This window comes from Meriones unguiculatus, chromosome 15, assembly GCF_030254825.1.
Source record: "Meriones unguiculatus strain TT.TT164.6M chromosome 15, Bangor_MerUng_6.1, whole genome shotgun sequence".
Classification (NCBI taxonomy): domain Eukaryota; kingdom Metazoa; phylum Chordata; class Mammalia; order Rodentia; family Muridae; genus Meriones; species Meriones unguiculatus.
The window spans coordinates 72171520-72185165 of record NC_083362.1 but is presented as its reverse complement, the minus strand read 5'-3'; the positions used below and the strand labels follow the sequence as shown (position 1 = coordinate 72185165).

Below are 13646 nucleotides of genomic sequence, written 5' to 3'. Positions count from 1 at the left end.
TTATTGATGGGCCTTCCATAGCCAAAAAGACACAGCCTATTTTTTTATCAAAGAGAACAAGCTGGAATCCTCACTAACTTTTTGAAAATCTCCACAAGTCATAAACATCATTACATCAAGACCATTAATCAAGCAGATTCTCTTGGCATGTTTCTGCTTGACTTAAAAACCATCTCCAAAAGTTCTCAAAGGAGAATGAGACTTATTTAGACTGATCCAAAGGGAGCTGGATGCCAACAAGATGGGCCTGTAGGCACATACAATTTAGTGTAGTGGCAATGAATGAATGATCTCAAACTAAGCATTCAGAATGAATATGTGCTCATAAGGTACTTACTATGATTTTAATTTTAAAAAGCTTCAAGGAAGGAGGTTAAAGAACAAGTTACAAAAAAAGATTTCATTGTTCAAGTGAATAAATGTGGCACAGGCTAGCCAAGAGAGAGAAAGGGAAGAATTACTTGACTGGGTCTTCTCTAAGACTAGAACTTTCACTTCACAGAGAAGAAGCCTCTAGAACACAGGAAGAGGCAAAGCAGGAATGAACTTCACAACTGATTCACAGATTTCTGGACCTATTCAATGAGTCCTGAAATAAACGTTTTTTATTACCTTGCTATAAAATAAGGCTTGAGAATAAAAGAGCAACCTCCCAAATAATGGCTGGTCTCAAAGAACTAAGAGAATCTTCTTACATGAAAATAATCTCCAACCACTTGACATCCACTAAAAGAAGATGAGTTACTCTCTCATTTCTCCAAAATATTCATCACTCCTTCTTTCTCCTAGGTCTTGTTCAAAGCTCTCCAAATCTGTTACTGTCCTCACTTTACCCCGAAGTTTTCTGTATCCTCCAGGCAAGTACAAGTACAACCCATCTACTTGACAAGCTGATTCCCCATAGCTTTATTAACACAGAGAGATGTATAATGTCCTGGAGGACCACACTTCTGTTTTGAATCACTTTCTGGTTATGGCAAACAGAATGTCCTCTATGACACACAAGTTCAACATTCAGAACCTGAATTCATAGCCCTTCTTACCCTTAGTTTTCTTTCTCACTTAAGACTATAAGCACCTATCAGTTGCTAACCTTGAATTCCTTTCTGCCTGTCTCACATCTGATGCACCACTGTTAATCCTACTTCTGCATGTTTCACCATCTATTCTCCATTCAAGGTAGCAGTCAGGTCTTGCTGCATGGCTGATCTGAATGACCACTGTTGTCAATCTCTCCTCTTTCTAACAATCGATCCCTTTTCCATAGCTACTTTAGGTGACTCTTTCCTACTACCTTCCTAGAAGCTATAGAAAACTTTGCAAACCTCAGTATAGCCTCTTTTCTAGCCTTTTCTCCAGACTTTCCACTATGCGTTCTGCAGTGGTTCCACTGAAGTAACTACTTATCTACCTCTATAACCTGCTCTTCTCAGAGTACCCTCCACTATATTCATCATTTAAAGCTCAGGGAATATACTACTATCTGCTGTCTCTCTCCTCCTCTTACCTACTTTTACCTTGTGACTCCTCTGAATGGTTTCCTTTTCTGTACATGACACTGCCTGTGGTTACTAACAGTCTCTGCTTTTTAATATCTTTGTTTTTGCTTCTGACTCTACAAGGCATTGCAGCTTCAGAACCTGCAAGCCATGGGAAAAGCATCTAATGGGTCACTGGTCTGTTAACGTGTTGGTTCTCTTTGAACCAGAAGTCCACTTAAGCTAAGCGGTGGCACGCACCTTTAGTCCCAGCACTCGGGAGGCAGAGGCAGGCAGATCTCTGAGTTCAAGGCCAGCCTGGTCTACAGAGTGAGTTCCAGGACAGCCAGGGCTACACAGAGAACACTGTCTCAAAAAAAGGAGGAGGAGGAGGAGAAAAGAGATGAGAAGAGGAAGGGAGAGGAGGGGAGGGGAGGGGAGGAAAAAAGAAAAGAAGGTCCACCGAAGGCCTAATCAGGCAGCAGTGAAACCATTACCCATTATCCAACTGTATCTAACCCTTAAGTAGAAACGTGTCCCTGCTGTCTCTATAATGACTGAGTGCCTGTCAAGGACAAACATCTAAATTTTCCTTTGTATTCACCCTGGTTCCCCAACAAGAAACATGAAGCTTGTTGTGTGCAAATACCATGTGGGCTACAAACAAGTATAACAACTGTGAACAAATAAATACCCTGGAACCAGAGAAGAAAAGATACTGGCAAGTTTACATGGCAGGCAAGTAGAATGCAGCTGGTACCTAGTTCATACCACCCTTTATAACACAGCCCTCTCTCTCCTATAAGAGTCGTTCATTGGAATGTCCATCAGGCACTACAGCTGACAGCTGCAGAAAAACAAGAAGCCTGTTAGTACCTTTGCCTCTACTTGGTTACTCTTAGTTGAAAGAATTGAAAATCCACTCAAACTGGCTTACCTAACAAAGATGACTCATTGGTTCATGTAACTGGAAGTCCATATGCAGGGAACACTTCAGGGTCAGTTGATGCAAGCCTCATTAATGGCTGTGAGGGGCCAGACTTTTTTGGTTCTTCGCTCTTCTATCCACAATATTTAGTAAGTCATAGGGCAGCTGCCAATAGTAATTAGGAATAAATATTTCCTTGTTCATATCCATAAGGAAACAACTTATGCCCCAGAATTCTAAGGAAGGTTCACCCTGATTAGGCTGCTTGGACCACTGATCTTTGGAAAGAGGCAAAAGTGTAAAGCTACACTATCCAATAAAGAGGTCACTACCCACATGTAACTATTTAAAATAAAATTAAACGCGTTTGAATTTTCAGTTTCTCAGCCACCAGCACTATTTCAAGTGGTCAACAGCCTCTGTGGTTATAATATTGGCTAAAGAATTTCCATTGCTGCATTAAGTCTTATGAGCATAAGGCGACTAAGTGTGCCAAGGAACTTATATACAACAACTAAGACTTCACTCTGCAGCTAGGATCAGCTTCACTCTGCAGCTAGGATCAGCTTCACTCTGCAGCTAGGATCAGCTTCACCCAGCTTCACACACCTTCTGACAAGGGTGCGCCCAGATGAAAATGTAAGAGAGAGAAAAGGGAAACATGAACTAGATGGGCAACGGACACTATTCTTACAGGGAGAAATTAGACAAATGGGGCCAGGCTTGTTCTTTTCAAAATATAGCCTATTAGGAAAGTCTTCCTTGCTATGGGCACAAATAATTTTCACTTATAAATTTATTAACCTCTTCTGGACCCCTGAGAAGACAAGCCACTAATCTGAGTCTCAATAATGTTATCCATAAAATGGAAACTGTGTCTAGCCTTTTCAACAGAAGGTTTCAGCTGGCAAACTTTTAAAATTAACTTTTCTCTAGAAGCTCATGCTTTGAGTATTTTTATAACAACTCCGTCTATAAATATTTTCCTATCTTTTTTTTTTCTTTAAATCAAAGCATGGCACTGTTCACTACAGCTTCTGAGGGTGAGAACGTCAGGCACTTTGGAGGGCTCCAGTCAATGGCATTAAATGTGCTTTATAGTTTGACCAAATGCAAACTTGCATTTCATCCAGTGTTAGGAAATAACTGTTAGTAATGTGGTGTGCCTGGCTAAGAGCACTAGGTATACAGCATTGCATGCTAGGAAGACTATCGCTGTAGTGGATCTGTCCAGAGCCATGTTTCTGTAATTAGAGGTGGGAGTGGGGGTAACAGCATTAGCATATTTTATTTATTTACTCTGTGTATGTGTGTGTGCATGTGCTCGTGTGTGTGTTTGTGAACATGCACACTCTGCACAGGGAGGTCAGAAGACACCTTGCAAAAGTTGATTCTCTCATTCCATCATTTGGGTCACAGAGATCTGCCATGTGGGGTAGCAAGTGCCTTCATCAATGAGCTATCTCACTGGTCCTGCTATGAGTTCTAAGGCAATATAATATATGTATCAACAGATATGAGTTTTAGTCCTTTGTTCTCACTGCCATAGACTGAATGACACTGAATAGACCAGATCTGTGGGTAGGTGAGGAGAAAAGAGTGGGAGAAGGAGGAGGAATTAAGTTCAGTTAGCATGGGAAGGGAAGAAGGAGAAAAGGATGTTACCAGTCAGGAAAGTTGTTCTTCCTGTCTCATTGCCAATGAGCTCAAAGAAAGTAGATTATAAAACAATCTAGGGAACCAAGAAAAAAGCTAAAAGGACACAGCAAGCAAGAAACCAAAGAGCATCATATTGAGACAAGAATTTGAAGAGCCCAAGGGAGGGGGGTTCCAGAGAACTTACAGGTTTCAGTTTGTTCAGAGAATGCCCACTGGGAGCAGAAGAGCAGTAGGGAACACAGGAAGCCTGTCAGCACCTTTGCCTCTACTTGGTTATTCTTGTAAGAAGGTTAGGAACACACAACTGACACGCTGGAGGACTGGTGACCCCTGTCTGCAGACAATGTTTGAACAATGTTTGTGACAAGCTGTTTGAAGTTTCTACTATAATAATTGTGTACTAAAAGTGCTAGCAAAACAGCTGGCAAGCATAACTACTCCCAGGTATTATGAAGGGGACCATGAACAGAACAGATTCTATCCAACCAATTAACTGTAATATTAGGAGTGTGCACTGCCACCCAAGCCCTCAGGTCTTCTCTGTTAAAGAGAAATACACAAGCAGGCCATAATGACACCTGGATTTAAAAACACAGGGATGGGGGTGAAAAGGACAATCCTGAAAAACAGCAAGTCTAATGATATGTCAATAAATAACAGACCTGCACATAGCAGTATGTTGCTAGCATCATAATCATTCCATAAATGCTATGTGAATAAAAATAGACACATAGCAAAGGAAAGAGGCAGAAGCTATAATGCTTTTCAGAGACTAAGTAGTACTCATGGAAGAACCCCAAGCCATTCATGTTCATGTCCCATCACAGTCTAGCTTACTAAATCTCTACTATTGCTAAAACTATATACTTACTCAAAGATTTCTGACCAATTCCCTCATTTCAAGAACATGGTACAGGGGACATGTACCTTGTTCATCTCCCTCCCAGTCTACTACTCTGCCCTAGGCTACTGCCAGCTGAATACCTGCTCTGCGATAATTCAGAAATACAATAAGCAAGATCCTTGAGCATAATTTTCTGAATAAGGAGAGTATAGAGTAAGAATAGGGACCAAAGTTTATATGTGATAATGGAAGAAATATTATTATACAGTAATAGTTTTGGTTATTAATATAAGCAAGTACTTATTAGGCAGATAAGGTGTAAGGATGCAGTTCAGTGGTAAAGCATTTGCCTAACACAAACTGGAACAGGAGGGTTTTTGCATAATTATTGACAACATTGTATGACATCATATGCCTCTCCCCCCGTGCAGAATACAGGTCTTCCTTGTTGTTTAGCTTCTTTAAGACTACATATTTTAGTATGTTTACCCTATATTATATGTCTAATATCCACTTATAAGTGAGTATATATCATATGTGTCTTTATACATTCTTCATTCTGTGTGAGTTTTGTAGTAGATTAACTAAACAATCATTTTTGCCAAAATATTTCCCCAAGAATTTACCTAATCTATTGTTATTTAAGCCAATGATTTTACTGGTACATTACATGAAGTATTGATGTTTATTGGGGAATAAAATTGTGATGTACTGAATAAAAATGATTACTAGGAAAAAACTCCAACCAGCTGGGTCAAGTAGTACAGCTCTATAGTCTTAATTCCTTGCGAGGCTGAGGCAGAATAATTACAAATTAGAGTCCTATGAGGGCAACAGTATGAGTTCAAGACCATCCTGAAAAACTAGTGAAATTCTGCTTCAAAATACAAACAGAGCTGGAGCTAGAATACATCCCCCCATGCGTGAGGCTCTAGGTTCAAGAGTCATTATGAGAGAAGAATGGGGAAGGAAGATGAAGATTAAATAATTATAATACAGAATAAAAGAGATGAAAATTAATAAGAGATTTTAAAATAATTTTATAAATTGAACAGTAATATGAGTATCATGATGCTAACACATCTGAATGGATAAATTCTCATTAAAATAAAACAAAATTGGCACAAGAAGAAATTTGTAATTTGAAAATATCAATTAATATGTTTGAAAACAACAATCTCATTTTCTAAAAAACAACAGGTACAAACAACTTACAATGCATTTTACTAATTTTAAGAAAAAAAGACAGTTAATTGGCACTTTATACAAGCTACTCTGGAAAAAATACAAAAAAACCCAGTAAAAACAAACAAACAAAAAACAACTTTTTATTTTAAAGTTTTTTAATTTAACTTTATTTATTTATTTATTTATTCACTTTGTTATCCCAGCTCTAGCCCCCTCCCTCATCCTCTCCCAATCCTGCCCTCCCTCCCTTCTTCTCCCCTGCCCCTCCCCCAGTCTACTGATACTGAAGGACCTCCTCCTCTTCCATCTGACCCTAGCCTATCAGGTCTCATCAGGACTGGCTGTATTGTCTTCCTCTGTGGCCTGGCAAGGCTGCACCTCTCCAGGGGGAGGTGATCAAAGGGCAGGCCACTGAGTTCATGTCAGAGATAGCCCCTGTACCCCTTACTAGCATACCCACTTGGAAACTGAGCAGCCTATGGGCTTCCTTTGAACAGGGGGGTCTAGGTCCTCTCCATGCATGGTCCTTGGCTGCCGTATCAGTCTCTGTAGGCACCCCTCCGCTCAGATTTTTTTGGCCCTGTTGGTCTCCTTGTGGAGCTCCTGTCCCCTCCAGATCTTTCTATTTCCCTCTTCTTCTATAAGGATTCCAGCCCTCTGCCCAAAGTTGGCTATGAGTCTTATTATCTCCTTCGATACCCTAGTGGGTAGAGTCTTTCAGATGTCCTCTGTGGAAGGTTCCTGTCCTGTTCTTCTCTTCTCCTACTTCCAATGTCTATCCTGTTTGCCCTTCTGAATAAGGATTAAGCATATTCCCTAGGGTCTTCCTTGTTGTTTTGCCTCTTTAGGACTATAGATTTTAGTATGTTTATCCTATATTATATGTCTAATATCCACTTATAAGTGAGTATATGTCATATGTGCCTTTCTACTTCTGGGTTACCTCACTCAGAATGATAAAAAAAAATTTTAGGCCATTCTACGGAGCTATTATAATCTTGACTCTAAATACTGAATAATGGCAAGAAAATCTTATATCCTTTTTAACATGAAATAAAAAATCAGACACTGCACATGCACAAATGAACCTTATAGTATATTCAAAAAATAGTAACATATCGGGATTACGTAAGATTTATTCTAGGAATTTAAGGATGTTCAATATCCAAACCAGAGGAGAAATCCAAATGATAATCTCAATCAATAAAGAACACATCATAAAACCCATCAAAAGGTAAATCTTTAATAAAAGATTATATGGAGAAAGACCTGACATCTGAGAACATGGAAAAACTTAAAAACACATGAAAATATGATTAATGTCATATACCAAAATTGAAGTTTTTTCAATTATAGATATCATGGAAAAATTTAATAGACGAATAACTAAATGACAAAATCTTTTAAAAAGTATTACAATGCCTAAACTTCAAGAGTTTACTACAAAGAACAGATAAGAATTTCTGAAAATCATCAAAAATAGAGTGACCTTGACACATTAATAGGATATGACAAAGTAATTTTCAGACTTTAACTTGGACTGCAGAAACTGGAAAGCTGGGGATAGTCAAACAGTTTAGAGATGCAGGGCTTGCCTAGCATGTAAGAAGTTCTGGGTTCAGTCTTCAGTACTACCTAAAATAAAAGGGTAAAAATAGAGATCTGGACACTCCTACCCATTGGCAGCAATAAGATATAAAAAGGCTAAGACAATGCCAGTGGGAGAGTCTGGTGAAATCATTTTGGCTTAGATCAAGGCCTTGCTTAATGAAGACTGCCCTGTCTCACTTTGTCTTCTATGCATGTATCTCTTCTGAAAACTCCACAGAGAAGGCTATGGCTGGTATAAGAGTGAGGGTCTTAAAAAAAAGAGCGAGGGTCTTAGGATATTACAGGTGCTGGTCATCATTTCTTTAGCCAATAATATTGTATTATCCATCCTATTAAAAAAAAAAAAACAGGGAAGCAAAAATTTCCATTGTACCCTTTGTTTAAAAAAAAAGTCTGGACAAGGTTTTATATTTTTTAAATCAGATTTTTAAAGACTGGCACAAAATATTAGATAATAGAAATTATAGGTGTTTAAATTTTATTCTAATTTCTGAAGCAAATGTAACTGTTTTCTGGTTATATGAACCACCTTTATGTACAGTGGAGATCTGGAAAAAGAAGAAATTCGGATCTTAGAAAGGCAGACAATTTGGAAAAGAGGATCTTGGGGTTTCTGATAACTCAATGAACCATATCTAAATAATCACATGGGTCTGCTTTCCTAAGCCAGACAGAAGGAAGGAAAGAAAACTCAAGGAAATATGGGCACTGAAAGTTCCGGGAGGCCATTGGGGTGGGGGAGGGAGGGCTTCTTTTGCCCAATGATGACTTGAGCAAGCCTATAAGGAGTGGTAAGAGACCAATTCAAATCTCAGGAGAGATTAAGGATTAGTCATAGAGTCTCCCTTGGGAAAAACAAAAGCAGTTGGCTGGGAAATAGAAGCGAAGGTGTCATTTACCTCACACTCCAAATCTATGCTCACCCATCAGGTACTGGTAGTCACCACCAGACAAAGAAACTGGAAAAGGTCTCTGGAAGACCTCCTGAGTTAGAGGGCATGAAATGTACTTCACACGATCACCTGATTCTGAGGCCAAAGCTGTTCTTAACATTCCCGGTGATGAAAGATACAAAGCTATTATATCACTTGGCAAAGATTTTTATCCTTTGGAACTTGCTAACCAGGCAACCTTTGCCAAAACATTTTCCAAAGCCACTGATGCATTTAAGAAGAGTGAAATTTAATTAATCAGTCCCAAGCTTCTAAACAATGGCAAATCTTTGTTCCCAGTGCTAAAGATCAAATCCAGGGATGTGTGCGTCCTGGGCAAGTGCTTCTATCACCTAGCGACACTCCCAGCCATTACGAGAGCTTTCCATGCTGACAGGAAGCCATGCCTATGGAGCAGTAAAAGCAGTTTCAAGAAGCCATGGAGCTGGAGCCTCAAATAGGGCCAAGGTCTTTGGCTCATCTTCTCTCTCATTTATTCATACATGTATATATGCATATATATGTACATATATACATATATATGTGTGTGTGTGTGTGTGTGTGTGTGTGTGTGTGTGTGTGTGTGTTTTCTTCCTGGGAGAAACTAGTGGGTCTGAGATATACAGAGACCATTTCTCTTAATTCAATGATTACTGGTTACAAACAACTAGACTGGTGCTGTGTTCTCACTTACCAGAGAAGACACTAAAGTTTCCTAAACATAAAGGGGGAAATTCTAGCATACACATGCAATACATTATAGCATTGTTTTTGGTATAGAAACAAGACATTTAAAATAACACTTTGAAACACAAGCATGAATTAGAATTAATAATATACTTGAAAGTACAATACAAAGCAAAGAACCTTTCTAGAAGTCTTAGTTTGTTTATGGTGTTCTTAAGGTTATGATTTATTTCAATAACAACTTCCAAAAACCTTAAATGATACAAAAAGTACTAACATCTTAACTGTAACCAGATTTTATATTATCCTAAGCAATAAAAGCTGGCTGAAATACCCTTAAAAATGCTGCGATTTCTTAAAAGAGCAAATTGTGATTTTCCTAAATATCAAGAGAGCAAGAAATGAGAAACAGCCATGTGGCTTCACACACTCTCTGTTTGGAGGCAGCTGGAGAGCGGGACCAGCACCTGACACTGAGGGAAGGATTGACGCCGCTTCCTCAGTTAAGGCTACTAAGAAAGCAATAGAAAGAGCACTGGGCTAGAAACATGTGGAAAGAATAAGGAAAAAGGACAAACACCACAGTTGTGTGAAGCGCTCTGAGAGCTTTTCCTGTGACAGAGATGGGAATTACAGCAGATGACACATCAAGCAACAGTCAGAGCTTCCCAAAAGACGCAGTGGACTTCTCAAAGGACAAAGGACAAAATAACTGAGCCACCAGAACTGGATTTCTTCTAAGTAGCTTTGCTCAAACCTGCGACTGGCTCTAAAATTTTCCTTTCTTGACTTGTCCTGTATCTTTCTTCTTAGTGAGCTTGTTAATAGAACATTTGACTATTTAGGGTTTCGGTTATAGCCTTCTCTTCTCGTTAAAATGGCATAGCTTCTAGTACAAATGTTGCTGTATACAACATGCATGCACTGTTGGAAGACAATATCCAACTATTTTTAAAGGAGGAAAGGAGAAGCAACAGAAGAAAGAAATGTCAATGAATTTTGTTCAAATGAGGATCCAACTGCCTGATCCCTGAAGAATGAAACCACTAGTTACCTAGGCATACCAAAAAAAAAAAAAACAAAAAAAAAAAACAAGAGTAACTTGGGTGCGCTCAGGTCAGTACACCTGGGAAATGAAGGTAAACAAGAATAACAGATGAAAAATTTTAAAAAAATTAATTAAAAAAATGAACAACAACAAAAAAAGAATAACAGCAAAAATACTAGCCTGCCCATTTAAGATGAATCTCAAAGCTGAGAAAGTCACTCTGAATGAGTAATCCTTACCACCAAAAGGACACACACTTTCAGAGCATGTTCTCTGGCTAAGGCCATTAGCAGTGGAGAAAAACAGCAGTGCTTCTGCGATCCTTTCTGGAAGCAACCCAGCCTTCAAGATTACTGAACTGTGCTTGCCAGGCCTTACCATAGGTTGTCTGCTCAGCATCCTCCTTTGGTAATCTTTTGGCATTCCTTCTAGTGTTTCATGGTGATTGGGACAGAAATGCCCGGATAACAATGCTTATTGTCTCATCAGCCTAGCCAGGCCCGTGTTGTTCACTTGTCTCCACTTCCAAGTATATAAAAAAACTCAAATCTGGCTGGAAATACAGCTTCTATATTTTAGAACCTCTTAGAAACCTAGATACTGCAATACTCAACTTACAAATATCTCTTGCTCTTAAGTTTCCTGAAGTGTGGCCAAGTAAAGCCTTTGGGTACAGTTCTTGAACCATATGTTTGCAATTTGACATTTTCAATAATCCCCAAACCCATGGTTTATGTGCCACTAAGAAAAATAAGACTGGATTTTTTTTTTAACACTTGGAATCAAAATACTTTCAAAATTCAAAGTGATCTATGCCTACCACAAATGACAAATACATTTTTAAATTATATACTGAACTAAAGCAAAACAGTGTAAAATAAAGTTTTTTTTTAATATGGATTTTTAAGAATTGCTTAATTCTGGCTGGAGGTACAGCTCAATGGTAGAATGTGTGTAAGGAATAAATGGAAGGAAGGAAAGGAAAAGGAAGGGAGGATAATCTATTCTTATCAACCACAGGGTGAAACAGAACACACTGCAGCTAACTACCAATAATAATTCAAAGCCTATCACAAACCTTGATAGTAGCTTTGATCAGACACGGTAGTGGCAACCACTACCCACACAAACCACTGGGAAGCACTTCCTTCCCCTCTCTTATACCCAGTCTACCAGATATCCCTTTCCTAAAAGCCTCCACAGACTTACGAATACATCAGTTATTCTGTGAGTCTCTTACTCTGTTGTAGAGAGAGGCTCCAACTTTAAAAAAAAATCATTTGTGCAACAAAATGTCAAACAGTTGCCCAACACTCACCTTTCTCAGGAGTATGAACTGACAATTTCTTAACACCGTCAACCAGTCCACTGGTGTCGCCATGTCTATCTTCTGAGTCGCTGTCATCAAACTGAGCCTCTATAATGACATCGGGGCTATTAAAGCCTTTCGGGGACTGCTGCAGGAGGTGGTGCTCACAGTACTCCTCAGGGATATCAGTTTCATAAGTAGCTTCTGTTTCTTTGTCATTGCTCTCTGGTTTAATCGCCTGAAGAAAATAAAATAAAAATTCTTCTAAAACACTGCAGGTAGCTGGCAACATTAGATGATAATAACATATGACTGATGCACAGACTACCTTGGGTAGACAAACAAGCCAGCAATGCCAAGCTGGTACTCAAGTCTTCAAGATACCACCTTCTCAGGATTCTGATCTCCATTTTTATCCCCTCTTCCAAATGCCTCTAATACCAGAAAGTTCCATGATGCTTCATGAAATTTTATCACATAGAAGCAATCAGCATGTTAAGAAAAGATGAAAGAATTCACCCTGGTAGTGGATACCGCTAAGAATGACTTTCAGATAAGATAGTAGGCTCCATGTGGCTTCCATGAGACCAAATGAGGAAAAGTCAAAATAAGGAAAACTAGACTCTGTTCCAAAGAGAGGAGAGAAGGAGCTTCAGAAATTCAAAACCATAGTGGTAAGACACTGAAAAGTACAGAGGGGGGAAGAAAAAAAAAATGAGCAATACACCAAAAGCAACCTAGTCAAGCCAAACAAAAAGTAGACCATGGGGACAGAAGCATCATCCAAAAGCAAATTTTATCATCTCTGGAGGGCTACATGGAGTTGAGCCCTAAACAGGAGGCTACTCTGTAGAAAATCCCAAATAAAATTCAAAGAGGTATTCAGAAAAGCAGATGCACAAACCATAACATAGAAACACAAGAAAAAGCAAGGTAACATGGCTCCTCTAAAAGATCCCAACTCTTCAACACTGAAATCAAAGATACAGAAGGGGGTAAAGCACTAGAGGACGATTCCAAAAGTTTGCTTGTGAAAACAATCAGTGACCGCAACAATGATACAGATAAACTCAACCCAGCACCTCAAATGGAAGTCAGCAACCTTGAGGGAAAATTTGGCAATATGGATGAGATCATTAGCAATATGGATGAAAAAGTCAACATGAAAGAAAAAGTCAGCAAAGAAAGTGAGAGATTTTGAAAAGAGACAACAAAATCAAATAGAAATGTTGGAAATTAACAACTCAGTCAATCAAATAAATATACACTAGAAACCATCACCCACAAACTCAACCTAGCAGTAAAGAAAATATTGGGAATGAAGAACAAAGCTGATGACATTCCACATTCAAACAGCAATAAAGAAAAAACAAACATGGCCACAACATCCAAGAACTCTGGGATATAATCCAAAGGCCAAACCCAGAATTCACAGAAAAGGAGAAGGAGCTAAGGTAAAGCCAACTGCTACCCAAGAACACAGATGTTGTGCACAAGACAAAATAAGATGTAGGCATTTACAAAATGTTCTCACAAACATATGAAGCCTTGAGGCTGGAGAGACAATTTAGCAGTTTAGAGCATGCGCTGTTCGCACAGCCAATCAGAGTTGAGTTCCCAGCACTAACATGAGGCTGTAACTCTGGCCTGTAATCCTGGGGGATTAAATGTCCTTTTTAACCTCCAGAGGCACCTCTGCCCATGAGACAGGTACTTGCACAGACACACGGAGACACATACATGAAACAAACTAATTAATTAAATACTTTTAAGCGATATAAAGCCTTTATTCTTCATTTTGGGCCTGAAATCAAAATATAAAGCACACAAAATTACATAAATCTACATCAACAATAGAAAGAGACAAATAGGAAAATAATCTACATCATTAATCTGTTGAGTTTTATATGTGACAGACATATGACAATATTCTTTCCTGTATGAGTATGGTATAAATTAATG

At 38.8% G+C, this 13646-nt stretch overlaps 1 protein-coding gene across 4 annotated transcripts in view; it reads right to left on the bottom strand.

Annotated features, from left to right (window-relative positions):
- Positions 1–13646, bottom strand: part of Dis3l2 (DIS3 like 3'-5' exoribonuclease 2) — a 317733-nt gene that overhangs the window by 202869 nt on the left and 101218 nt on the right. For all 4 annotated transcript variants that reach the window (XM_060368782.1, XM_021657963.2, XM_060368783.1 and 1 more), the window contains one exon: positions 11694–11922. In XM_060368782.1, coding sequence (XP_060224765.1) covers positions 11694–11922 — 229 coding nt within the window. The remainder of the gene's footprint in view (positions 1–11693; positions 11923–13646) is intronic.